The sequence below is a fragment of the Podarcis filfolensis genome (assembly GCF_964270895.1).
Source record: "Podarcis filfolensis genome assembly, chromosome: 16".
Classification (NCBI taxonomy): domain Eukaryota; kingdom Metazoa; phylum Chordata; class Lepidosauria; order Squamata; family Lacertidae; genus Podarcis; species Podarcis filfolensis.
This window is the reverse complement of record NC_139620.1, coordinates 1,028,201-1,056,124: the sequence shown is the minus strand read 5'-3', so window position 1 is coordinate 1,056,124 and position 27,924 is coordinate 1,028,201. Positions and strand designations below refer to the sequence as shown.

At 45.8% G+C, this 27,924-nt stretch overlaps 3 protein-coding genes across 4 annotated transcripts in view; 1 reads left to right on the top strand and 2 right to left on the bottom strand.

Annotated features, from left to right (window-relative positions):
- The window catches only part of LOC310751719 (uncharacterized protein), a 950,206-nt gene that overhangs the window by 317,826 nt on the left and 604,456 nt on the right, over positions 1–27,924 (bottom strand). The window lies entirely within an intron of this gene.
- Positions 1–27,924, top strand: part of METTL25B (methyltransferase like 25B) — a 464,705-nt gene that overhangs the window by 402,191 nt on the left and 34,590 nt on the right. The window lies entirely within an intron of this gene.
- The window catches only part of LOC310751731 (T-lymphocyte surface antigen Ly-9-like), a 46,502-nt gene that overhangs the window by 745 nt on the left and 17,833 nt on the right, over positions 1–27,924 (bottom strand). The window contains exons 1-5 of one of the 2 annotated variants that reach the window (XM_083591304.1): positions 18,229–18,382; positions 15,761–16,105; positions 14,529–14,828; positions 3,095–3,436; positions 2,686–2,988 (exon numbers count right to left, since the gene is read on the bottom strand). In XM_083591304.1, the coding sequence (XP_083447430.1) occupies positions 2,686–2,988; positions 3,095–3,436; positions 14,529–14,828; positions 15,761–16,105; positions 18,229–18,301 (1,363 nt within the window). In that variant the 5' untranslated portion in view covers positions 18,302–18,382. Of the gene's footprint in view, positions 1–2,685; positions 2,989–3,094; positions 3,437–14,528; positions 14,829–15,760; positions 16,106–18,228; positions 18,383–27,924 lie in introns of those variants that run through there. The other variant, XM_083591303.1, reaches the window with a different exon arrangement.

The following is a 27,924-nucleotide window of genomic DNA, read 5'->3' as shown; positions in this document are numbered from 1 at the left end:
ATCAGGCAAGTGCATTCAACTGTACTCTTTCCAGTGCCTGGGGAAAACATTTTTCTTTAGATAAGTTTGCCCAGAAAGTTGATGCAAGTTTTAGTCTGTTGTTATCTCAACTTTTCAAAAGTCTTAAATTATTGGTAATTTTTTCTTATTGATAATTTGTTTTATCCTTTCTGTAAACCACTTTGAGAGGTTTTTTTCCTTACAATCAAGCATTGTATACCTTTTTATAAAATAAATTAATGTGTTTTATTTTTCTTATTGCTTTCTATTTTTTATTCATTGCTTTCTAAACCACTGTCTCAAGGAGACTTACACATCAGATGATTAAAAAGCGTAAAAAACCACATAATCAGCAAATGTGTTAAAAACAAGACTAAAGCCCTAACAAATATTGTATTTTTACATGTAAAATACTATATTTCCCCCTTAAAAAATTAAGTTTAAAATTGGGGGTCAACTTATACACGGAATGTTGCAATTATTAATTTTTTAATTTTGGGGCTCAAAAAATAGGGGTCGTCTTATACATGGGGGCGTCTTATACACAGAAAAATACAGTAAATGCTAGTAGCAAAGGTTCATTTATTCAGCTGGGAAAGCCTTCAGCTCCCAAAATAATGAACATTATAGAGCTTGCTCCCTCTTCGTGAAACCTCACATTTCTCCTCTTTCACTTCTCCCTTTAGAGTTCATCTTTTAGTTTTCACTTTTCAGCACAGCAATAAATTCCTCTCCCAGGCACACCATTTTTAAAAAATAAAAAGGCTTATTAATATCACTTCACAATTCAAACCAATTTTGAGAGGCTCCCTCTTTTCGTCTTGTCTCCTAAAAGCTTGCCCCCAGTCCCTCCACACACACACCATTTTCAAGTTAATACCCTCCCCTCCCTTTCCTAAGAAAGAGTTTGATGACCATTTGGGGTGCAAGGGGAGCCAAAGAATTAGAAATGGGAAGCTGGAATAATGATAGGACTCAGTACCCCGGCTGGATGTCTGATCTGAAGCAAGAAGTTATCCTTACGTACACTGACCCAGCTAGTGGGAGAGTCAGCTTAACATCAAAAAGGGAGGCTTAGTTTAGCATAGATTTCATTCATTTATTTATTTTAAGGGTAAAAGAATTCAGTTATTTTAAATGGAAAGAGGCAATCGATAACCTTGAATGTAACTTTCGGCTTTCAGCTCAGCTTAAAACCAGGTTTAAAAATCTGTCGCTTACGTTCTTGTAAAATTGTGGTTATAGACCAGGACAGTGAAGCATGGTCTTCAAAACCAGAAATATATATATTTTAGGACGCACCCTATTTTTTTAATATAATCTTTTTTATTCAGTTTTAAACTACACATTTAAATTCAAACATTAGACGTAATATCAACATTTAGGATTCCCTGAATCTTTAGATTTCCTTCCACCCTTCCATGGTTTCCATTTTCAATCTTTTTCAACTGCATCATACATTTTCTCTATTTTCTCAAAATAATCCATTTTTACCTTTGTTTTTAGTACATTGCAAGCATTACTCAAATCCCACCCAAGTTTTTAGTTGTTTACAGTGTTCGGTTAAGTAATTTGTAAATTTAGGACGCACCCTATTCTCCTGATTTTAATAGTGCACTTTAATCTGTCCTCGGACTTCATGGTGAAAGATGGATAAGAAATCTAAGCAATGTTAATGCTGCTGCTGCTACTAAAACAAAAATGCAGTCCCATGGCCCTCTGAAGAAGCCCTGTAAGGCACAGGGAATGAATTACATTGTACGATATGCTGAATGTTTTCCAGTAAGATGCAGTTCTGCAGCTAAAAGGGTGGGTCTTGAGGCCACCCACTAGACTGGTTTGCGAAGGTGTCTTGGGGTGCCAGGCTATGGAGAAATATCTGGGATACCTTAATTTTGGTGGGTGTCTGACCCACTCGGATAAAAAACCAACAGAAGATTATATTTAACCCAGTCAGTTGAACACATTGTACTCCTAACTTTAAGGTATTCACATTTAGCTGTATTCAGCAAAGTTCTACTCAGAGTATACCCATTGAAATGATAGAGCCTAATATGGAGCAAGCTTATTTCCTGCTTCTCCGGAGGGGAAGACTCAAATTATAAGAAAGGCGATTCTGATTAAGCATTACGAAGAACTTTCCGATGGTAAGAGCCATTCAACAGTGGAACAGGCTCCCTCCGTCATTGGAGGTTTTGAAACAGAGGTTGGAAGACCATCTGCCAGGGGTTTGTTAGCTGTGATTTTTGCAGTGCAGGAGGCCAGACTAGATAGCTCTTGGTGTCCCTTCCAACTCTGCAATTCTATGATTCTGTGATGAACAAGAGGTACAACCAGAAAATAGGGAGTCCTTGGGGGTCCCTTCCAACTTTATTATTCTGTTATTCATGTCCATTGACTTCAGTGGGTTTACTCTGAGTAGGACCATTCTTGAACGACACCCAGAATCATTATTGTTTTTCATAGAATCATGGAATTGTAGAATCGGGATGTACCCCAAGGGTCAACTAATCCAAATAAATGTTATTGATTAGCTGTTTGCTCCATAAAGTGTCTCTAAGCAGCTTACAGGAAAAAATATTAAAGCATAACATAAAGTTTTTAAAGTTTTTTAAAAATTACAATAACAATCCAGAGAATAGACCCTGTAAAACAGTGACAAGATCATGCTAGAATTTCACTGACCTTGAGCTTCATCCTGACAGATGTTGAACACATCAAACGAGATGTTCTTCTGATCAACTGGGTTGCTGACCAGGCAGGTAAAAGTGGAATCGGAGGTGTTTGGCCGCCATGACAGGTGAAGATCCTTGTCGTCATTGGTGAGGCGATACCACTCTAAAGCTTCTGAGGTCCTGAGTGGGTTTCTGTTTTCCCAGGAAAAATGCAAATCTGACTTTCCAGACGTCCGACAATGCAGCGTCACATTACATCGGTTGGCAGTGCTGGAAATGATCTGGTGATTTATTTGTGGCGACGGCACCGGCTCTGTTGGATAAAAACGATAGATGTTTGCGCTCTGTGGCACACCAAAAGTTTGATGGCCAACTCCTCACTTGGTTGTGAGATAGGCAAAGAAGATAGAGTCCCTTACCATGGACTATGAGGTTGAAGAAGGACTCCACAATTACTGAGGAAGCAAACCTCACGCGGACATCCATCACTCCAGAGTCCGCCATCGTCAGGTTTTTCATCTTCAGCGTGGTCTCATCAACCATTTCTACCCGTGGTCCAAAACGGTTGCTTGGGTGTGGTTTCCTCCGCTTCCCCTCGGCGAATTCAGCAACCAGGAGTGGCTGACCCCCTGTGGGGGTGAATTTCCATTCAACCTCATCCACTCTTTTCCGGGGGGGTACATTTAGGCGAAACAAGACTGACCCACCAAGAATCCCGTGCAGCTGGTTGGGGGGATCTTGCGCAGGAAATTGAGCAGCACCTGAAGTCAATAAGAAATGGAAGGAAACTACTCCAGAAGCATTTTTACTTGGCATTGTAGGAGATGATATAGAAAGAAAGGACTTTAAATTATTTCTATACGCAGTGACGGCAGCAAGAATATTATTGGCACAAAATTGGAAGCACGAAGAATTACCGACAAAAGAAGAATGGAGGATGAAACTGATGGACTATGCAGAATTAGGTAAATTAACAGGAAGAATTCAAAATCTGCGGGACCAGAGATTCACAGAAGAATGGCATAAATTTATGGACTATTTGGAAAGTAATTGTGATGATCATATTACGCTTGTAGGTTTGCGAGAAGTTTGGTAAGGTGGACTATTTGAAATACTGCACACACACAAAGGTAACGAGGGGGACTGTTAGTTAAGATAATTAAAGGCAATAGGAATTTAAGAAATGGAGAATAAGTGATAAGAACGGAAGACCATCAGAGGGGCTGATGGAAGTCCAAAAAGATTGTATAAGAAATGAAGTTTTGTTGTATGAATGATAATTTATATATAAAAATTATTATTAAAAAAAGTAAGCAAACTACTCCTACAATAGTAATAATAATTATTAGTAACAGCAATTACTAGTAATAATTACTATTAATAGTAATAATTACTAGTAGTAGTAATAATTAATAGCGATAATGGATGCCAACAGTAATTAATAATAGTAATAATAACTAGAAAACATATGTCCCCACTGTAATAACAATGATAATTTTATTATTTATAATAATTATTTATTGTTTATATGCCACCCTTCTGGCTGGATAGCCCCAGCCACTCTGGGCAGCTCCCAGCAAAATATTTAAAGCACAGTAAAACATCAGACATCAAAAGCTATAGATACTATAGACTGTTTTTTGTGTTGTTTTTAAGGAAACAGCTTTAAATATTGATGTGCTGTTTTTACTATCTGTGTTTTAATAAACCCTTTTGTATATTGTTTTAATTCTATTAGAGTTTAATTGCTTTTTAACGATTCTCTTTTCTATGCCTTTAGCTTTTTCCATCTTATCTGTGCCCTTTTGATTTTCGTAGGCCCTGCAGTTTTGCTTCCCTACAATGGAAAGCGAAAATCCTTCTCTTAAAGTCTTAAAATCTGAAGGTGTCAAAACCTTCTTGGAATTTACGGCTGTTCGCTTTCCTTGGAATAACAGAATGGTTCCCATTTCACAAAGTTGCTGCTGCTGCTGTGGGGTTTTTTTTTTTGGGGGGGGGGTCTTGAATTTCAGGAGAATGGCTGCCAGATGGGCAAGCTGAGCTACCATAATTTCCTTGGTCTCCGTGATGTACATGATTTCCCTCCTCCCCATTTTAACTTCACAACTACCTTCTGAGGTAGGCTAGGCTGAAAGATGGTGACTGGCCCCAATGTCACAACCAGGGAGCTTCATGGCCAAGTGGGGGTCCGAACCCTGGTCTCTCTCAGGTTCTAGTCCAACAATCTAACCACCCCTGACTCTTTCCATTGGGATGCGTCACTCCACTAAGGACTTGCGCTGGAGATGAGGAGCACCTTTGACTGTTTTGGGTCTTGAGAACATCAGACGGGTCTTTCAGCAGCAGCTGGATACGGCCAAAGGGGGTCCAACTAGCCCAGTCAACCAGATGACCCAAAGGAAACCAGCACACAAGCAGGACCTGAGTGCAACAAACAGGATTCTCCCCCCACTTGGGATCCAAAAACCAGCCTCTGTCAGAGGAGGTAGGTCTTGCTAGGCTGGCCATGAGATTCCTGTCTCCCTTTTCTCCACCGCTCACCTGGGAATTGCAGAATGGCGAGTAGAAGCATGAGCTGGGTGCTGTGGGCTTCCATCCTTGCCTCCGTTCTCTGCCACCTTCCTCCCCCGGTTCTGAAACAGGTTCTTGTGTGTGGTCTTCCCTCTCTGCACCAGTCTTCAGCCCCTCCTGCATTGCCTTCAGGCCTCCTAACCAACCACAAGTTTCCTCTTCAGCCCCCATGCTTGACACTTTAAGTCTCACTTCCCTGCCAGAAGCAGCAGTTGAGCGAGGCTCTCTCACCCCAGCCCTCAGAAGTGATGGCCCTGGGTTTCTTGGTAGCAGATCAAAGAAGATAAGAGCTGACATGATGGCTGCACGACCCAGCAGAAGGGATGACAGCAGGTGAACCGAAACTCATCTGTCCTCCAAAATGCACACTTCTGAGAATTTTTGCATGGCCAATGTGTGTGTGTTTATTAGGGGAAATGGTGCAGGAAAATGTGTATATCCAGGGGATCAATATACTAAAGCAAATGCTCTTTCGGGAAATTTGCTTGCAAAAAAGGGGGGAATTAGGCAAAATGGAACCAAGCTTTTGTGGGATAAATGCACACTGAAATGAGCCAGTGTGGTGTAGTGGTTAGAGCAGCCTTTCTCCACCTGTGGGTCCCCAGATGTTGTTGAACAACAACTCCCATCACCCCTAGCTAGCAAGGCCAGAGCTCAGGGATGATGGGAGTTGTAGTCCAACAACATCTGGGGACCCACAGGTTGAGAACCGCTGGGTTAGAGTGTTGGACTGGGACCTGGGAGATCAGGGTTTGAATCCCACTCAGCCATGATGGTCACTGGGTGACCTTGGGCCAGTCACTACCCCTCAGTCTGACCTACCTCACAGGGTTCTTGTAGAGATTAAAGGAGTTGGGAGAGAACCATGTACACCACCTTGAGCTCATTGGAGAGAAAGGAGCAGTGAGGCAGCAAACGGAAGATTGGAACTGTACGAAACTGAGAGAGCTCCAAACTCTGGCAGATTGCTCCATCAGAAGGGACCTGTGTGTTGATCACTTTATTGGAAATGTTTTTTGCTGCTGCTCTAAGGTTTGGGATACTTTCATGGAAGTATTTTTCTGGCCAGTCATGTATTTTAATTAAATATATATCTGTCTCTTGTATTTACCAGAAAATGTAATAACCCTCCTCCTGTTTGCGGGAACAGGTCTTGACGAAGACATTGAAAATCTCTTTTGAGATAAGTTTGTTATTCAGGAACTAGAGAGATGTGTATATGGTCTTCCAAAAATTAAGGCCAGGTACTCTTCACTTCAAACTCATCTTACAAAACAACAATGCACTAGAAGGAACCAACAACAGTTCTCAGGACTACGGGGTTACATTATTCACCCACTAAGGAAACCTCTTTCCCCCTCTCTCTATAAAGTTAGAAGAACCAAAGATTTCAGCACAGCTTCAGGTTTTGGCTACTCTCATCGACAAAAAACCATGGAGTCAAGTGCTAAGAATAAATCCTTTTTTGCAACCCACAGCTGATCTGTATTGGCTGTGTTACTAATAGGAAGGAACATGACTTGTTAGTCCCAGGAATACTGTACTCTTAGGATAGGACAACTTGAGTTTTTCTCATATCCCATAAAAGCTCTTTATCTCAAAGAGGCCACAGGCAATTAGAGGATACAGTGGAGTGGTAATTCTTGTGAGCCAGTTTCTGTAGCAATTAAATTATTGTGTTGGGCACTATTTTGAATATTCGTAAGAACGTTTGTGAAATAAATCCATTTCTAAGACTGTATTCCCAATTATTGTTTTCGGGGGGGATTAAAAAAAGAAGAAGAACCAAAAAAAAGAAGAAGAACCAAAGATTTGTTTGTTTGTTGCACTTCTATCTCACATTTTCCTTCAAGGAGCCCAAGGTGGTGTATGAGGGTCTGCCCTCCATTTTATCTTCACAACCCTGTGAGGTGGCCCAAGGTCACCCAGTAAGTTTCAGGACTGAGTGGGGATTTGAACATGGGTCTCCCAGTAGGTCTGGAAGATGTATTGATACATTGTCCAGAACAGGTTTGAGAGCCAGAGTGTAATGATGATTACCTGATTTTTTGACCAAGGCAGTATGCTGCAGGTGGGGTTTACTAGCTGGCTGGCCAGCATCTTAACCGCCTTCTCTGGCTGAGCAGGTGGGCTGCCTTATTCCTTGCGCTGGCAACGGCGGGAGCAGCAGCAGCAGCTTCTCCACGGTGCCTCGCAGTGGTGGGGCCAGTGCTCCTTCCTTTTCCCTCCGCATGCCAGGCAGTGGCGGTGGCAGGAGCAGTGGTGGGTTCAACCCAGTGCCTTGCGGTCTTCAATGTGGGCCGGGACTCCTCATTTGTGTGAGCAGTGCCATGCCTGTCCGACTTTGCAATCTCCTCTCCCTCTGTGCTCCCCGGGTGTGGGGCCGATACTAGGGCTGGGCGATGTATCTTGGCTGCTTCTTCCCATCCTATTTCCTCCTTCCTCCTTTCAGACATTGTGATGTATCACTATATTGTGATGTTTACCTGGGGATACAGCACGATGTTGAAAACCTGATATCACCCAGCCCTGTCTCCCATGTCCTAGTCCAACACTCTAACCACTACACCACACTGGCTTTCTATAGGTATACGTTTAAGTATACTGTACTTAAACCTCATATTTTCAATGGTTAGTTAGCTCACAGCTGCAATGGGACCCCCTCTTTGCTCCTCAAGCATCTCATGGACCAACCCAACACTTTGCTGAACCAAGGAATGGGTGAGAGACTGTTACCTCGCTGGCACAGGAATCTGAAGTAGGAAGCGTAACTCTCAGAAGGCACAGATCTTAACGCCTTGACTTTGTGCTCCTCTTGCTCTAAGACTGGGTATATACCTTCCCTTCCCTAGTGGTTACTATGGCACATTGCTCCAATCACTTTCTCTAAGACTTCTGGGTACTTAGGGATCTTTAACTGTTTGGCAGTGCCAAAGAATGCTCCAACTACCTCACAATTCATCAGCTGCTCAAGACACCAGCTGATGAAACACTGCAATTGAATAACTACAAGCAGCAACCACTTTTCACGCAAAACAAAGTCCAAGCTACGAAGATGCTGCTGCAGTTCTGTATCTTTTCTCTCGTGCTCCATCTGCAGCTCTCAGTTCCATCAGGCAGGGCAGGAGGAAGGGGGGGGAATAGCGCCCGAAGTAAACCTGCAGATCAGACCATCTATGCTAGTCTACCACTACAAATCTATGGGAGAAGCGCTTGCGGTCCTTTCTCCGCTTTCCCCCAATATGGTTAGCCCTTGGAACACCTGCCTGCGCCTCTGCCTCCTCGTCCTCTCTCTGAACTGAACTGCTTTCTCTATGGTTGCCCTCGCTCTCCTCTCAAGGCTCCTCAGCAATACATAGGCTGCGCCAGGCTGCCCATCTTATTCGGGTCCTTCGGCAGTGCAGCCGCAGTACAGCCTAGCGGCAGTGGCAGCAACGGGCAGAGGGGAGGCCCCAGGCAGAGACGTTCAGTTCTGCGGCCGCAAGGAGGATGGCGGCAGAAGGACCTGAGGCTCCCGGCAGTCCCGGCGGGGAGGGGCTCCCGGGGGCCGAGGCTGGTGAGAGGAGGCCGGAGGGGGGTGGGCAGGGCAGCCAAGCAACACAGTTGGAGCCTCCCTCCTCCCTGGCCGGCAGGGAGGGAGGGAGAGGAGCTGCTTCCTTTGAAACCTGGGAAATTTAAGGGACATCATCAATAAGGGACAGCAGCGGGACACAGCGCTGGGATAAGGGAGTTTTCCCAGCAAATAAGGGACAGTTGACAGCTATGATTGGGATAATGTTCTGCATGGTTGTTTTGTGAAGAGAGCCCCCATGTGGAGGCTCTCTTGTTGACACAAGTCATTCATCATTATAAGACAGGAAGTGTCTTGTTGGATGTTACAGGAAAAATTCCCCAGCTCACTTGGATTATCAAACAAAGACTCCAGCCAAGATTATAGAAGCAAAACAGCAGCCAATAGGCCTGATCTTTATCATTGCAACAAGACTTCAAACTACAACATGGAAGAAGTAGAAAGAAGCCCTGAACAAAGGATGGCTCCCCTTTTTATAGGTTTCCCAAATTACCCATAACACCCTTACTAAAGGATCATACATCTGTCATAACTATGTCATAAATTGGGAGGGGTCTTCTGGCAGAAACCTGACCTCCCCCTTCCAATCTTTAGGTGAAACAAAGGTAAGCATTTACATTTTCCTGTTTTCCCTGCCAAGTTAAGCACACCTTTTTTTCTTGACTGAGACCCCAATCCACGAAGGTTGGGTTTGGGATTGTTCTTGGAATGGCTATCTGTCTGGCACTCAGGTGCCAGGATGCCAGCGATTATCACCCGGGCAGTGGAGCCGATTATGGCTGCCCCTACACATGTCCCAAGTGCCTCCCCTGTGAAATATACTCAGAGTCCTGTAGTGATTTCATGCTCTTTATTGCACCTTGTAAAACAGTGATTGAATTTTCCCCCAAACCTCAGGCTTTTATATACATTATTTACACAATGAGTCCCGTCTGATTGGCTGATTCTGCTTCCCTCCTAGAGCTGATTGGTCTTTTCCTGCAGGCCAATCAGTTGTTGCATTCTAGGATCCTACTTGCCTCTTGTACTAGGATCCAAGCTTAGTACATAACGCCTGCTAGCCATTTTCCTTCTGAGTAGAACAATGTTGGAATGGCATAAATCTGGGTCATGTGGCCAGCATGACTAAGCTGCTTCTGGCGAACCAGAGCAGCGCACGGAAACGCCATTTACCTTCCTGTTGGAGCGGTACCTATTTATCTACTTGCACTTTGACGTGCTTTCGAACTGCTGGGTTGGCAAAAGCAGTGACCGAGCAACGGGAGCTCACCCCGTCACGGGGATTCGAACCGCCGACCTTCTGATCAGCAAGTCCTAGGCTGTGTAGTTTAACCCACAACGCTACCCGCGTCCCTTTTAAAGTCTTACATATATAATAATGTTCATAAATGTACCAACCAAGAACGTACATAGATCAGCACAGGAAGACCAACCTGAAACCATTTTTGATTCCCAAACTGACCAGTTGTTTTCTCTGCAAGGTCAAAGTGGGAAACCTCCCCATTGTCTCTTTCCTCACAAATCCTGTCTTAAGGACACATTTAAGATATGAATAGGATGTGCGCCTGTGACCTGGCTCAGGAACTAAGTATTTATCATTACAAAAGACTGGCCAGGCTCCCCAGGGTATCCAATCAAGTAAGCATTAACAGGTAACCTGCCAGACAAGATAAACAACGCACTCAGATTTCTGTTGTAGACTGCCCTTTCTGTGATGTAGGTATGATGTATCTGGGGGGGGTGGTCTTGAGCTACACCCCTTGATGTAGGTATGATTTTTCTGGTGGTGGTTTTGGACTCCAAGGTGGGCAATTTAAAATGTCTATATAAGGGCTGACACACCTTTGTTCTTTTTTTAAAAAAATAATTTTTATTAAGTTTTCCATTTAACAATCCAATCATATCACATTAATTATTCCAAATTATACCAATACATATAATAAAGTCCAAATATTTTGCCAAATTACAAATTTTTGTTGGGGGTTCCCATGCTTCGAGTTCAGTAAGGGTCCAGTCATCTCATATTTCTGCTGCTTTTAGTGTTCACCAATCCCATCTTTCAATCTTCTTGTTGATATCCTTTTTCTTCTTAATAGCCTCTGAGTGTTTCCACAGGCGAGTTAAAGTAAACATTATTATGCTTCTGTGTGAACTTTGGAAGACTCTCCCTTTTTTAAAGCTGGTAAGTCTTTTGTTTGCAATAAATCTTCACATGCTGATCCAGAAGTCCTGCTCGGGTGGCAGGCGCCATCTTTCTCAGTTCCGATGAAATAAAATCTAAGCATCTGCTCATTAATTTTCCCAGACAAGTTGCACCATAAATCAGTCTTTCCAGAGAAGATTTGCCATCGAACTTAGAATACAAACATGATAACAGAACAACGGCTCGCCTCCCCCTCTGACTATTAATCTCGCAACATAGTCTGTCTCGTAATGGCGGATCCCGATTAAAAATTGCGTCACAAGAGAGCCTTTTATTTTCTTTCCAAATCTTTCACAAAACAAAGGCTTTAGTTGATATTTTTATTTTCCACTCTCACTTGCTATGATAATATCGTAGTAAAAAAAAGGAAAAGTTCCCCCCCTCCTTTCCGTTCCGTTTCAACATACTATGGGCCCCCAACCCATAGATGTTATTCTTTAATGTTATCTTCTGTCCAGTCCATTCCATCACTCTTAACTTCTTAGTGCCAGGCTTAATTTGCAGCTAACATACCCTTTTCTTCACTCAAAGCATGTGCAATAATTATTATTTCCAATTTTTCATCTTAAGAAATGCAACTAGAGTTGCTCTCAGAGACAGCGTCAGGGAGATCCAAACTCACTCGAGGGCTTTTCGTCTCCTCTTTGGGGGGGAAACTGGGGTTTGATGCAGCTCAGTCATTGTCAGAGAGAGAGAGAGAGAGAGAGGTGTTCTGTGTTCTAGTCACTCTGCAGAGAGAGGCAGAAAGAGAAATGTAAGAGTTTTCATAATGCAGGGCCAACCACACGCTAAGGAAACAGATCCTGAAGATTTGAGGCTGCTGGAGCAAACCAGGAATAAATCAAATCCTGTACACTACTGGATTGACACACATCCTACTTCCACTTTGGGCTCATCCACACTTCTGCTTGTGCATTAAGAACCAGTGGCGTAGCGTGGGTTGTCAGCACCCGGGGCAAGGCAAGTAATTTGGGCCCCCAACCCATGGATTTGCGCCCCCTAACCCGTGGATTTGCTCTAACCCCAGATGTTGCGCCCGGTGCGGCCGGCGCCCCCTGCACCCCCCACGCTACGCCACTGTTAAGAACATAATACAGTGGTACCTTAGTTCTTGAACTCAATCCATTCTGGAAATCTGTTCGACTTCCAAAACATTCGCAAGCCAAGAGGCAGCTTCTGATTGGCTGATTGGCCCCAGAAACAGTGCCGACACCCGAAATGGAAGTTTGGCTTCCAAAGAACGTCTGCAAACCGGAACGCTTACTTCCGGGTTTGCGGCGTTCGGGAGCCAATTTGTTTGGGAGCCAAGCCATCCAGGAAGCAAGGTACCACTGTAATGTAAGAAGAGCCTGGCTGCTGGATCAGGCCAAAGGGGGCCCACCTAGCCCAGCATCTTGTTCTTACAGGGGCCCATGAGATGCTTGTGGGAAACCAGCAAGCAGGAACTGAGCATAAGAGCAGCTCTCTCCTCCTGTGGTTTCCTGCAGCTGACATTTGTGGGATGTGAAACACAAGAGCAGTCAAGTACAACCTTCCTAGAGTGAACATGTTTACACGTGGGGTGGAATGTTTGTCCAGCCAGCAGGTCAACTTCCTGTTTCCTTCTGGGCTGGAACATACTTCCTCTGCATGTGACTAGAGGTGGGCGTCGCCTCACCTGTGCAGGTAATGACAAAAGCACAGGCCAGGGCAGCCATCTCTCTCTTTGCTAAGCTAAGTCTGCCTTCTGGGATCCAACTGTGAACAGAATGTGAGTGAGTAAACTCTTTTTATACTTTTATAGAAGACTGTGTCGTGTCTTATCTTTTATGAAGGAATAAGGGGAAAATACCAGAACAGTTATTCTAGAGGCTTTAGCGAGCCTGAGCAAACACATCCGCTGTGAGTTTAAAAAGGGAAATGTTACTCTGCTAAATTGTGAACTTGTTAACACAAGTTGGAAAGGCTATTATCAGACAATATATCCTCTCCTGCATCCCTGAACATTCCCACAACATTCAGAAGCATCGCTGGCCCCAACAGCAGAAATGTGTTATTCCATAAGATTAACAAGCACTGTTCTCTCAGGAAAGAAGAATGCATAATTTGCCAACTAGAGAGTAACAAAAGATGCTTCCTACCTTTGCGGTCTGACATTTCTTGATTTTCCTATACAGGATGACCCCCAAGAACACTAACAAGATGATTGATATGACTGGAAGTGAGATGCGGGGATTCTGAAAAAGCCAGAGAATCAACCAGAATGCCCGGTTGCCTGAAAAAAGCAATTATTGTCTTTTCAGGTTGATTGTAACAAGACACCCACCAATACATGACCCCATGTGCTTGCTTCATCCCTCCCTGTGAGAAAGAGAAGACCTGCGGCTCCTGCACTGGCTCTGTTAGAAATGAATTTTAAAAAATATTTTATTGTTTGTATGCCGCCCACCCGACTGCGTTACCCCAGCCACTCTGGGAGGCTTCCAACAGAATATAAAAACACAATAAAACACCAAACATTAAAATCTTCCCAATACAAGGCAGCCTTCAGATGTCTTCTAAAAGTTGTGTAGTTCTTTATCCCATTTGACATCTGATGGGAGGGCGTTCCACAGGGAGGGTGCCACCACCAATTAGCTAATTAGGCCCCACTAGCTAAAGTGGTGCTTCAGGTTAAGAACAGTTTTGGGTTAAGAACAGACCTCCGGAACGAATTAAGTACTTAACCCGAGGTACCACTGTAAATAAACAAAAGTTTATGTTCCAATTTCACTCTGACTGGATTCAGTATTGTGCCAGGTAGGGCCTGGGTGGGGGTAGCGAGAAATAAAGTGGTGCCACAGGAATTAGTAGACAGTGAAACGTCCGGGGACCCTGTGTGTTCACCACACACCTGCCAACACGTGCCCCCATGGTGCTTGCTTCATCCCTCCCTGTGAGAAAGAGAAGAAGAATGCTGGTTTTGACTTCTAAAGACCTACGTGGCTTAGATCCAGGTTACCCAAAATATTGTATCTCCCTTTACGGAGCTGGCCGGGTGCAAAGGCCTTCAGATGAGCACCTCCTCTCAGTCCCATCAGCATCAGAGCTGGTGGTGACCCAATAAGAGCTTCGACTGGCTCCCTCTCTGGTCTCCTTCTGCCAGCAGACTAAGACCTTCCTGTTCAGACAGGCCTTTGGAAACTAAGGCGCAGGCACTGCTTGCCTGCTGGGCTGATATCAGGGAAAACTGCAGTTTTAATTGCTCGGGTCTTTTTTGTCAAAAAAATGTTATTTATACTTTTCAGATTTATACATTCCACTGATTTTACAATAATTTTGATCCTCCCACAACAGTTAATTGATGTCTCTTTTTAACCTTTCTTATATGCTTTTATGGTCTTGTTGCTGTAAACCGCTTTGATATGTTTTTTTACAGCCCAGCAGTATACAAATATTTTGACAAATAAAATAAACTTGGAGAAAGGCAGGATACAAATCCATTAAATAAAGAAAGGCTAATGGAGGAAATGGGCCAGGGGTTCCTTACCTTCAGCTGGGCAGAGGCTGAGGAGGTTGATGGAAATGTTCTTCTGATCCACCGGATTGCTCACCAGGCAGGTGATGTTGGCATCCGAGGCGTTGCGATGCCAGAACAGATGGAGATCTTCCCCACTGTCAGAGAGTTGGTGCCAGTCCGGGCTCTCGCCTAGGGCTCTGAGGGGATTCCCTCTTTTCCAGGAGACACAAAAGTCTCCCTTTCCTGATGCCTGGCACCGCAGGGTTACATTGCAGCCATCAGGCATGTTGGAGATCAGTTTATGGGTGACCTGCGGCTCCCGCACTGGCTCTGTTAGAAATGAATTTTTTAAAATATTTTATTGTTTATATGCCGCCCACCCGACTGTGTTACCCCAGCCACTGTGGGAGGCTTCCAACAGAATATAAAAACACAGTAAAACACCAAACATTAAAATCTTCCCAATACAAGGCAGCCTTCAGATGTCTTCTAAAAGTTGTGTAGTTCTTTATCCCCTTGACATCTGATGGGAGGGTGTTCCACAGGCCGGGTGCCACCACCAAGAAGGCCTTCTGCCTGGTTCCCTGTAACCTCATTTCTCTCAGGGAGGGAACCGCCAGAAGGCCCTCGGAGCTGGACCTCAGTGTCTGGGCTGAACGATGGGGGTGGAGACGCTCCTTCAGGTATACTGGGCCTTGAGGCTGTTTAGGGCTTTCAAGGTCAGCACCAACACTTTGAATTGTGTTTTATTTTGATGCCTCTGGGGTTTCACTGACTGGGGTTTTTTTGGGGGGGGTGCTGGCTCCTTCCTCATCACCACTTCCACATCCATCAGATGGGCTTGATGAAAGAAGAGTGTCAGTTGCTGGAAACCACATGCAGGAAGAGTTGTTCCTGGGTTCTGCTTGTGGGCTTCCTATGATGGGCATCTGGTCAGCCACAGGAAAGACAGGAGGCTGGACTAGAGAGGTCCCCTTTGGCCTGGTTCAGCAGATCCTTCCTATGTTCTTATGCATGTACGGCGACGCATTCTGCAGCCTAGGGGCCACCACCAAGAAGGCCCTCTCTCCATCCCTGTCCCTAGGCCACCCTCCCCAAACTTTTGAGGATGGCAGGACTACCAAGAGGGTCCCGACTGCCGATCTCAACACCTGAAAGAGTCTGTAAGGAAGGAGGTGGACTTTCCCCTAGGCAGGTGAAAGTGAACAGGACTGAATTTCTCCCTCATCCTTACAGTGTGCGATGGTGAAACAAGTACATACCATAGACAGTGAGGTTGAATGTGTGTGATTCTGTCACTCCTGTGGAAAACGTCACATGAGCCGTGTAGACCCCACTGTCCTTCACCACCAAGTTGCTTATCTTCAGCGTGGGGCCATCAACCATTTCCAGACGCTGCCCCAAACTGTCGCTCGTATTCCACCGCTTCCATTTCCCATCGCTGAATCGCCCAAGGTCGTTTGCCTCGCCTTGTCGAGGGTGGAATATCCATTTAATGATGGACACGGTATTGGCCGAGGTTATATGTACAGGAAGCAAGGCAGATTCTCCCAAGATCCTGTTCAGCTGAATCGTAGGAGTCTTCGGTTCCCGACTGCTTACAAGGCCTAAGTGTTTTTCAGGGAGGGAAAAATAAGTAAAAGGAGAAAGGGAGAAAGTGAAGGGATGGGGAGTGCCAAATATTGATGCTTCTTTTATATCAGGTAGAGCAGGATGTCATAATATTGTTGCACGTTTGCCAGATGGTGTGAATGACTCCTTGAGTCCTTTCCAGTTCTCGGGTCCTGTACACAGTGAGGGTTAGAATGCAATAGACGTTGGGACACAACATACAGATGGCAGATTGGAAGAGGCTATGGAAAATAGATTTGAAATTTAAGGCATGTTGTTCGCTGAAAGAAAATGATATGAAAATGATGTATCGGTGGTATTCGACTCCTACTAAGTTAGCAAAAATGTATAGAACAAGAACCAATATCTGCTGGAAGTATAAAGAAAAGGAAGGTACATTTTATCATAAGTGGTGGAAATGCAAGATAACAGAAACTTTCTGGGAGATGATATATAATGAAATGAAAAAACTGTTTAAAGTAACTTTTGCTTTAAAAAAAAACCCAGAAGCTTTTCTAGGAATTACATGTACCGAGATCACAAAGGACCAAAAAAGGCTTTTTATGTATGAGACAACAGCCGCACGGACTTTACTAGTCCAGAGATGGAAGGAAGAAACAATGTCAACAGGGAAGAATGGCAAACCAAGTTGATGGACTATGCTGAAATGGCAAAATTGACTGGGAAGCTCAGAAACCAAAAGGACAAGAACTTTAAAAAAAGAATGGGGGGAAATTATAATATATCTACGAGACCATTGTAAACAGACGAAAACATTAGCAGGATTTTAACCACACTTGTAAAGTAACAAAAATTATGGATAATTTAGAGGGACAAAATATTTGGATAATGAATTGATATGCAGATATAAATATTAGCATTAGGGCCCATGGAGGGGGTGGGGGGAAGTTGCGAGATTCAGAGTAATCTCTGTACAGTGGTATCTCGGTTTACGAATTTAATCCGTTCCAGAAGTCCGTTCTTAAACCAAAACCGTTCTTAAACCAAGGTGCACTTTCCCTAATGAGGCCTCCTGCTGCCGGTGCCCTTCCACTGTTCGGATTCCGTTCTTGGACCGAGGTAAAGTTCTCAAACCGGGACACTACTTCCGGTTTTGCAGAGTTCTTAAACCAAATCGTTCTTAAACCGGACTGTTCTTAAACCGAGGTACCACTGTACAGTCATACCTCATGTTACATCCACTTCATGTTACGTTCTTTCAGGTTACGTCCCAAGGCAACCCAGAAGTACTAGAAAGGGTTACTTCCGGGTTTCACCGCTTGCGCATGCGCAGAAGCACAAAATGACGTCACACGAAGTGATGAATCACAAGCTGCGTGTGCGCAGATGCGCCGCTGCAGGTTGCGTTCTTTTCATGTTGCGAACGGGCCTCCGCAACAGCTCCCGTTCACAACCAGAGGTACCACTCTGGATTTAGAAATGATTTTGTTACATGTTATTTTTAAAAATTATGTCCAAACAAAAACAAAAACAAAGAATGCAATAGAGGTTTCACTTGCTAAATTAGTTGGACAAGTTTCTTTGTACGAGAATGACCTAAGCTGGCCCCTTAAGTGTCCCCATCAGCATCGCCAAAGAGCGGGCCAGGTTGCGAGAGCTACAACTAAGTGATGAGGACCTCCAGGCTAATGGGCAGCCATCGAACCTCTGTTTCAAAACCTTCTAGGTCCACCACCTTCTGAGGCTCTTACCATCAGAAAGTTCTCCCTAATGTTTAATTCAAATCTCCTTTATTGAATCTGTTGGTTGAATCTGCCCTCCAGAGCGGTGGAAGAAAAGCTTTCTCCACTTTCCATGTTGTTCCCTTTTCTGGAATGCTAATGGTTTAATTACTCTGGAGCTGCCCTGAGTTACATCAGAGCACTGGAAGTGCAAGACAGAAATCTTTGCATAGTTCTTTCTAATTTGTCTGCACATGGTTAAAATTTATCGGCAGAAGCTCCTTCCTGTTAACTGAGCGAGCGCTTTCTCTGAGCCAGCCTCATTCAGCTGTAATTTAGCCATCCCTGCTTCCTCTTTCATGACAAACCTCACTCCCTGACTCTCTTCAACAACCTCGCCCCCCCTTCAACAAGTGAGCAAGATTTGCAGAACTTACCAAGGAAGGAGCAGATGAAAGTGCCCAAGAGAAGACAGGCCATGGAGATTTTGCCGGCATATTTTGCAGCCATGGCTGTGCATGTGCTGCAAAGCACAAAACTTTGAGCTCAGGGCTGTGTTTAAACAAATCACGTCACAAAGTCAGCAAGAAAGCAGGCAAAGTGAAGCCAGGGCTCAGATTGGTCACCTGGGATCTGATGATTAGTCAGTAAAAGTGAGTCAGTTTCCTTGCTGAACTTCTGGCAGTCTGCATAACTCATTGACCACAGCAGAGAAGAGTCCTTATGAGCCATTGGTGTGTGTGTGTGTGTGTGTGTGTGTGTGTGTGTGTGTGTGTGTAGCTCAAGAGGGGGGAGTTGAGCAGTTTGTTTATATCTTCTTTCTAGTAGAGACATCACCTTGCCAACAAAGGTCCGTATAGTTCAAGCTCTGGTTTTCCCACTAGTGATGTATGGGAGTGAGAGCTGGACCATCAAGAAGGCAGATCGCCAAAGAATGGATGCTTTTGAATTCTGGTGCTGGAGGAGACTCTTGAGAGTCCCATGGACTGCAAGAAGATCAAACCTCTCCATTCTGAAGGAAATCAGCCCTGAGTGCTCACTGGAAGGACAGATCCTGAAGCTGGGACTCCAAGACTTTGGCCACCTCGTGAGAAGAGAAGACTCCCTGGAAAAGACCCTGATGTTGGGAAAGATGGAGGGCACAAGGAGAAGGGGACGACAGAGGGCGAGATGGTGGGACAGTGTTCTCGAAGCTACCAGCATGAGGGAGGCAGTGGAAGACAGGAGTGCCTGGTGTGCTCTGGTCCAGGGGGTCACAAAGAGGTGGGCACCACTAAACAACAAAAGGAGCCTTAGATGCAACCCGAAACCTGCATTCAATCTTAACTGCTCTTTCGGAAACTGCCATCGCTCAGTTAGCAGAGCATTTGCTGGAGAGCTGCTGCCAGTCCGTGAGGGCAATACTGAGCGAGGCAGACCAATCGCTGAAGAACATAAGCAGGCCTGGGAAGGTGGCGGGACCAAGAGAAGGGTCTCCCCTGTAGACTTGCAGAGTTTCCCTGGCATGAAGCTTCCTTCCCACACATACGCAGGCTGAGCTCAGCAAGATGGGAGTTTCACAGCAGTCTTGCTCCCCAGCAGATTCCAAAGGGAAACTGCAATACCAGATCACTGAATAGTCACAGAGAGCAAACCAGGCCTTGGCGTGTTTCTCAGACGTGGTTCCAGGGATACCCAGCGGTTGCCCACTTTTTCACATATACAGGGAAAGCTCTTTTTTCTTTTTCCAAAAAAATATATATTTTTTCAAAAAGTTTTTTTATTGATTTTCCATATTTATCACAAAATGACATAACAAAACACTCAACAAAGAAAAACACACTACTCTACAATAAAATTAAACACAAAGAAAAATCATTTCTTCAAATACCTAATTCTCCTTACATTGATAACTGACTTCCTTGAATCCCCTCTGACTGAATTTCATTATATCCCCTATATAACAGTTCTCCAAATTCATATTTCTAATTATGTTGATTCCTTTCATTAACTAACCTCTTCTCCTTTATTAATATACTAATCCTTAATATTTACTACCACATATTCTTATTCTACCCCTAAGCCTATTTATTACTTCCAAGAATTTTCTATTTATCTTATATCACAATATTTAGCTAAATATTCTTTAAATTTCTTCCTATCCTCTTGTGTCTCCTCTTCTTTCTGGTCGCGGATTCTTCCACTCAGGTTGGCCAGCTCCAAGAAGTCCAGTGGCGTAGCGTGGGGGGTGCAGGGGGGCCGGCCGCACCGGGCGCAACATCTGGGGGGGCGCGCTCGCACTCGCTGCTCTCTGCCCGAGTGCTAAAATCCACTGGTTAGGGGGCGCAAATTACTTGCCTTGCCCCGGGTGCTGACAACCCACGCTACACCACTGAAGAAGTCCAACATCTTCATCTGCCATGAAGATGGTATTTCTTGCGATTTCCAATTTTTAGCTAATAAAAGTCTTGCCACTGTAGTGGCATACGAAAACAGTCTAGCATCTTTTTGGGGGCAATTCCATACACAGGGAAAGCTCTTAATGAAATCACCTCTAGCACCTTTCAAAGGACAGCTGTGCTTCAGTTTGCATACTGATTCAGGTAGCCTTTTCTTTAAAAAGAAAAATAGAAAAGCCATCAGCCGGCTGGATGCCAACAATAGTGGCTCCTGAGATTCACACCTGAATCAACACCAAACTGTGGGAGAGAAGCAGTCCATTGGCAGGGAGAAAGCAATTGCCGTTCTCCATTCTGGGATGCGGGTGGCGCTGTGGTGTAAACTACTGAGCCTCTTGAGCTTGCCGATCAGAAGGTTGGTGGTTCAAGTCCCTGTGACGGGGTGAGCTCCCGTTGCTCAGTCCCTGCTCCTGCCAACCTAGCAGTTTGAAAGCACGCCAGTGAAAGTAGATAAAGAGGTACCGCTCTGGCGGGAAAGTAAACAGTGTTTCCATGTGCTCTGGTTTCCGTCACAGTGTTCCATTGCGCCAGAAGCGGTTTACTCCTGCTGGCCACGTGACCCGGAAAGCTGTCTGTGGACAAACACTGGCTCCCTTGGCCTGAAAGCAAGATGAGCGCCACAACCCCATAGTCGCCGTTGACTGGACTCAACCGTCCAGGGGTCCTTTACCTTTTACTGTCTCCATTCTGATCCACCTGCAAGGACAGAGAGAAACAGAACAAGCTGTGCAGGACCTGAGCCACTCCAGTATGCAGAACCAGCTATGAATGAACTGAGCAGCTGAAGAACAAAGGACCAGCTATGTAGGACCTGACCGGATCCAGATGCAGGCCCAGGCAGCAGCTTAGAAAAGGTTCAGGTGACCCAAGGCCACCTGAACAAGCCTAGCATAAATCGAACCCTGGACAGTGTGCTCTGCTGCTGGATCAACGAACATCTTCCTTCCACTCCATCTGTTCTACATTTCTTTTTAAAACGTTTCTGGAAACCATGTCCCACTCATCCAAAAATAGTAAAGTCTGTTTACTGTAGTCTATTTTCCCTACTAGGGACGTGGGTGGCGCTGTGGGTAAAAGCCTCAGTGCCTAGGGCTTGCTGATCGAAAGGTCGGCGGTTCGAATCCCCGCGGCGGGGTGCGCTCCCGCTGCTCGGTCCCAGCGCCTGCCAACCTAGCAGTTCGAAAGCACCCCGGGTGCAAGTAGATAAATAGGGACCGCTTACTAGCGGGAAGGTAAATGGCATTTCCGTGTGTTGCGCTGGCTCGCCAGATGCAGCTTTGTCACGCTGGCCACGTGACCCGGAAGTGTCTTCGGACAGCGCTGCTCCCCGGCCTCTTGAGTGAGATGGGCGCACAACCCCAGAGTCTGTCAAGACTGGCCCGTACGGGCAGGGGTACCTTTACCTTTACCTTATTTTCCCTACTGCTCTGTAGGGAAAAAATCCAAAGGGCAATAACTTTATTAAGTAAAGGTAAAGGGACCCCTGACCATTAGGTCCAGTCGTGGCCAACTCTGGGGTTGCGGCACTCATCTCGCTTTATTGGCCAAGGGAGCCGGTGTACAGCTTCCGGGTCATGTGGCCAACAGGACTAAGCCGCTTCTGGTGAACCAGAGCAGCACACGGAAACGCTTTCCTTCCTGCCGGAGCTCCTGACCTCTGAGGCAGGTGGTGCATATTTATACACACAGATTTGTGATGAGACGTTTGTTTCGTGTTTCTTTTTGGGGGCTCAGTCCATGTGACTAGTTAAGGCTGAGACAGTTCTGGGCAGTGTTGGCAAGAGTTACTGGAATTTGTGGGAAGTAGCAATTGGAGGAGGCAATTTGGCCTGAAATGACCATCATGGTTGCTGGACTCCCCACTCCCTCTCAGCCTCTGCAGCCAGCAGGACCCTTGGTCGGGGAGCAGGATGAGAACTGGGGTCCATCTGGAGGGCCCCAGCCTGGTTCCCCCTTCCCCTGCTAGGAAGCCTAATTCTGGGCTTCATTTGCCCTCTTCACTTTTAATGTCTTCTTCAGCAAACTTTGAGGTTCTCCCAAACACTTGGAGACCTCCTTCTGGTTTGGGCTCTGTTCCTATCAGTGCATGCACCACCTGATGGAGGGAGTGAATGAAAAGCACCCCAGTGTTCCGCCGGAAATAAATAAATTAAGGTCTTATGTATGTAATAAAGGTTCATAAATGTACCAAGCGAACGCGTACATAGTTATATAGGCCCCATGTTGAAGCTGCACAGGAGAGCAGCCATGGAGACACTTTGACTCCCAGGCTGACCAGGTGTTTTCTCTGCAAGGTCCAATGGAAAAGCCTCCTCACTGTCTTTTCATTCACTAATCCTGTCTTAAGGGTAAGTCTCTCTGTGTATGAATAGGGTGAGCCTGTGACTTGGCTCAGAAACTAAGTACTTATCATTACAAAAGACTGGCCAGGCTCCACAGGGTATCCAATCAAGTGAGCATTAACAGGTCACCTGCCAGACAGGAGGTAAACAACGCACTCAGATTTCTGCTGTAGACCGCCTTTTCTGTGATGTATGTATGATGTTTCTGGGGGTGGTCTTTGACTCCAGGGCGGGCAATTTAAAATGTCTATATAAGGGTGGGCACACCTTTGTTCGGGGTCCTCCTCCTTCTCCTGCGTGTGAAGGGGGCACCCTGTTGCAACAGATCAATAAAGATCAGGCTCACTAGCCGCTTTGCTTCTCAATATTCTCTGCTTGGCCTCTGTTATTTTCTCCTACTAATAGGGAACCTATGTAAGGACTCTATAAGGGCTCTTGTGTCCCCCATTAGGGAATAAGGGCAGATTTTCATTTATTACACGCCACTCTGCAAGATCACCTCACCTGGTCACAATTCTTGTCTGTGGAGGATCTTCTCTTCTTCCTCCGCTTCTTCCCCATAATGAAGCTCAGGGGAGTTCTATTATTTGGCACTGTGGAGTGTAATGAAATACATACAGGTCATCTCACTGCATTGACCAGTTGGTCTCCCTAGATCCTCAAGAGAGCAGAGGGGGTGGCCCCCAAATGTGGAACTCCCCCCCCCCACAGAGGTGTACCAAATGCCTTCATGGTAGGACAGAGGAAGCTGCCTTGTCCTTCCACAGGCCCTGATCCATCCAGCTCAATATCGCCTACTTTAACCAGGAAGAGCTCTTGAGGGTTTCAGGCAGGGAGTCATAAGTACATAAGAATGCAAGAAGAGCTTGCTGGATCAGGCCAGCGGCCCATCTAGCCCAGCATCCTCTTCTCACAGGGGCTGAAACCCACAAGCAGGATCCGACCTCTCCTGTGCCCTTCAGCAACTGGTCGTCAGAAGCTTTGTTGCCTCTAACTGTGGAGACAAGAGTGTAGCCGTTGTGGCTAGTAACCATAAATGGCCCTGTCCTCCATGAATGTCTATCATCTCCTCTTAAAGGAATCCATGCTGATGGATGCTGTGGCAGGGAGTTCCATAGTTTGTGTGAAGGAGGGCTGCCTTCTATCTGTCCAGAATCTTCCAATGTTCAGCTTTGTCAGAGGCCAAAAAATTCCAGTGTGATGAGAGAGGGAGAAAACCCTTTCTCTAACCACATTTCCCATGCCATGTACATTTTTAATGAACTTCTATTGTGTTGCCTCTGTCAGTTTGCATTTGGTGTGGTGTTCTGTTTATAGTATGCTTAGTGTTAAGATTTTAGTCTTACCATAAGTTATTGGAAGAAGAAGAAGAAGAAGAAGAAGAAGAAGAAGAAGAAGAAGAGGAGGAGGAGGAGGAGGAGGAGGAGGAGTTTGGATTTGATATCCCGCTTTATCACTACCCGAAGGAGTCTCAAAGTAGCTAACAATCTCCTTTCCCTTCCTCCCCCACAACAAACACTCTGTGAGGTGAGTGGGGCTGAGAGACCTCAAAGAAGTGTGACTGGCCCAAGGTCACCCAGCAGCTGCATGTGGAGGAGCGGGGAAGCGAACCCGGTTCACCAGATTACGAGTCCACCGCTCTTAACCACTACACCACACTGGCTCTCTCAAAGTTTTAAGTTAAGTGTGCTGCAACTGGGTTTCTTATGGACCATTCTGAATGTATATGGATTTGTGACCATTATGCCCTTTTGCCTTCAGTAGCTTTGCTGAATGAAATATGAATTGCCTCTGGTCTATTTTGGGGGGAATCCTGCAACGTGTTTTAAGTTTTTACTCTGCTAACCATACATTGGGATCTGCTCTGGATCCATATGAGCAGAATTCTTGACAGCCTCTTCCTCGCCTCACTAATGCTGCAACCATTCTTCATCAGGGAGCTGTTCCATCCCCATCATCATCATTTTGGTTGGGTCCTTTCTAATCTGTCCTCACAATGGCCTAGGCCTGGCTGTAACCCACCCTGGACCTTATGGCGAAGGTAAGAAGTCTTATGAATAAACAAATACACGCATCTTCCCTACCTCTTTCAGACCTTCTGAAAACTATTTGCATGAAGCGAAAACCTGCAACCGTCATGGCAACAATGAAGCACACCAGAGTCGTCCTCCATTCCCCTGCAATGAACAAATGTTATTCCTTGGGGGTTCTGCAATCGAAATGCCAGTTTGCGCATCCCAAGGTAAAATGAGGGGATAAAATGATGAAAATAAGCAAATGGGTTCAATTTGCAATCCAAAACTATTAAGTTCTCCATAGCTTTAAACTGAGAGACACGTAAAACCTCAGCGCCTAGGACTTGCCGATCGCATGGTTGGTGGTTCGAATCCCCGCGGCGGGGTGCGCTCCCGTCGTTCGATCCCAGCGCCTGCCCACCTAGCAGTTTGAAAGCACCCCCGGGTGCAAGTAGATAAATAGGGACCGCTTACCAGCGGGAAGGTAAACAGCGTTCCGTGTGCTGCGCTGGCTCGCCAGATGCAGCTTGTCACGCTGGCCCCATGACCCGGAAGTGTCTCCGGACAGCGCTGGCTCCCGGCCTATAGAGTGAGATGGGCGCACAACCCCAGAGTCTGGCAAGACTGGCCCGTACGGGCAGGGGTACCTTTACCTTTAGCTTTAAACTGAAGGGTTTTGTTCTATTAAAATGTTTATAGATTGCTGGACAGGACAAAGCCATCGAAGTGATAAAAACTCAGGCATTTGGTGCACCTTAATGGTGTGAATTAATAACTGTCCCTGCATGGTATGTACGCATTTGGAAATAGCTTTAACTCCGTAGTTCCCAGAGTGGGTGGCAGCCCCCTCGGCAGGCCGTGGAATAAGAGGCAAGGGGGGACAAGGGGGGCACTGAGGCAGAGCTGCTCTGTGTGCTCCAAAGCTAAGCATGTAGGAACACTGAAAACGCAAGGGGCTTCAGTTTCAAGAGAACAGGGTGCAAATTCTGTTACACACAACAGAATTTCCAGCAAAACACAACTTAAGGTAAAGATAAAGAGACCCCTGACCATTAGGTCCAGTCGTGGCCGACTCTGGGGTTGCTGCGCTCATCTCGCTTTACTGGCCAAGGGATCCGGCGTACAGCTTCCGGGTCATGTGGCCAGCATGACTAAGCTGCTTCTGGCGAACCAGAGCAGCGCACGGAAACGCTGTTTACCTTCCCACCAGAGCAGTACCTATTGATCTACTTGCACTTTGACGTGCTTTTGAACTGCTAGGTTGGCAGGAGCAGGGACCGAGCAACGGGAGCTCACCCTGTCACGGGGATTCGAACCGCCGACCTTCTGATCGGCAAGTCCTAGGCTCTGTGGTTTAACCCACAGCGCCACCTGTGTCCCTATGAATTATATATGAATACTTAAATTTCCCAGGCAGAAAATGTGGAGAATGGGGTAGGGGAGCAATGAATTGCTTACCTTCACTTTGGGAAACGCTAGGCACATCAGGTGGATCACTCTCTGGTGCAGGAACTGTCAAGGGAATAGTTGCAGCCATCTTATTAATTGCTCAGAAGGATGGACAAAAATGGACGGATTCGTCGTGACTTACCAGAGACAGTGAGATTGAATTCGAATATTTCCATCTCTCAGGTGGTGTATGTCACTCGAGATTTCAAAACCCCAGTCTCGTTTTCCTGCAAGGCCTTGATCCGCAGTGTGCTCTCATTAAGCACATCTAGTCTGTCCATGTCTTTCAGGTTGGAAGTCCTCAATTGTCCGTTCCTGAGCACAGCAAGCTCAAAGGGGGTGCCATTTCGGGGGTATAAGTCCCATTTGATCATCAGCACAGTTTCCCCAGAGGTTATGTTTAAAGGGAAAAGGACTGGTTTTCCAGCCATCCCAGTAACCTGGTGCAGAGGAGCTTTATTCGGGTTAGCAACAGCACCTAATGAAGAAGAGGGAGAAGAAAGAGTTGAGGAGGAGAAGATCCAGAGAACAAGAACGAGAAAATTGAGGAGGAGGAGGAGGAGGAGGAGGAGGAGGAGGGAAAAACCAAGAAGGTCTAGAAAGAAGAGGAAAATCAAGGAGGGGGAGGAGAAGAGGAAGAGGAAGAGGTGTTACTTGCTCTCTTCTGTCTCTCTCTGCCTCCCCCCCCCCCCGGCAGTGAATGATATTCCAAGGTAGAGTGCTTCTGAACATGAAGGATCTATTCAGCCACTGCAACCTAATAGCTCCTGAGGCTTTTGAAGAGAGGGCCCCTGGCACACAGAGTCTAACAGCGGCTGTTTTTAGGGAGGATTTTGACTGGGAAAATGGCATATGACATAGTTAAACTGTTATGTACTGAGTTGAATAGGATCCAAAACACAGCAGTCTGATTGGTCCTAGAACAATAGGGCCCAGAATGCAGCAGTCTGACTGGTCCACAGGAGCTACCCAATCCAGCTCCAGGTGGAAGTGAATCCGCAACCTGATTGGCCTACAGGAGAATCCTGGAATTAGCCAATCATGTGGGGCCCATTGTGTAAATAATGTACCGTATTTTTTGCAGCATAACACTCACTTTTTTCCTCCTAGAAAGTAAGGGGAAATGTCTGTGCGTGTTATGGAGGGAATGCCTACGGGTGGCATGCCTACGGATTTTCCTCCTCTAAAAACTACGTGCGTGTTATGGTCGGGTGCGTGTTATAGAGCGAAAAATACGGGTATATAAGCAGACATTCTGGAGGAGCTTCCATTCCTCCTCACCACTATGAGCTGAATAAAGAGCATGAAATCCACTCTCGACTCTGAGTATATTTCATAAACATATTCCCAATCTGCTTAAGCAGCCCCGTGTGATTGCTCATACATTTTAAAGAAAACCTATCCAGGGAAACCTCTGAGGTGAACCTCTGGTAACTCACCAAAGAACAAGCCGATGAGGACCCCCAAGAGGGTAAGGGAGCCTTCGCTTGAACCTCCCGCAGTCATCTTGCCCTGCGGTGGACAGATAGATGCATCGACAACTTTATTGCGGAAGCGATTTGAAGTGGTGGTTCAAGAAGCAAGACTTCTGCTTTCCTTCTCCTGCAAAGGCACAAGCGGTGGCATGTGGTGCAAGTCCAGGAGAGCCACTGAGGAGTGGAGGGGGTGAGATTTCCTTCATCACGCTCATGTCACGCTCCATCTCTCCAAACACACTTCCTGTCCCCTTATCACCACTATACAGTACATCCTGCACTTCTTTTTTTGATGTTACATATTCGCCTGCATTAGGGATGCGGGTGGCGCTGTGGGTTAAACCACAGAGCCTAGGGCTTGCCGATCAGAAGGTCAGCAGTTCGAATCCCCACAAAGGGGTGAGCTCCTGTTGC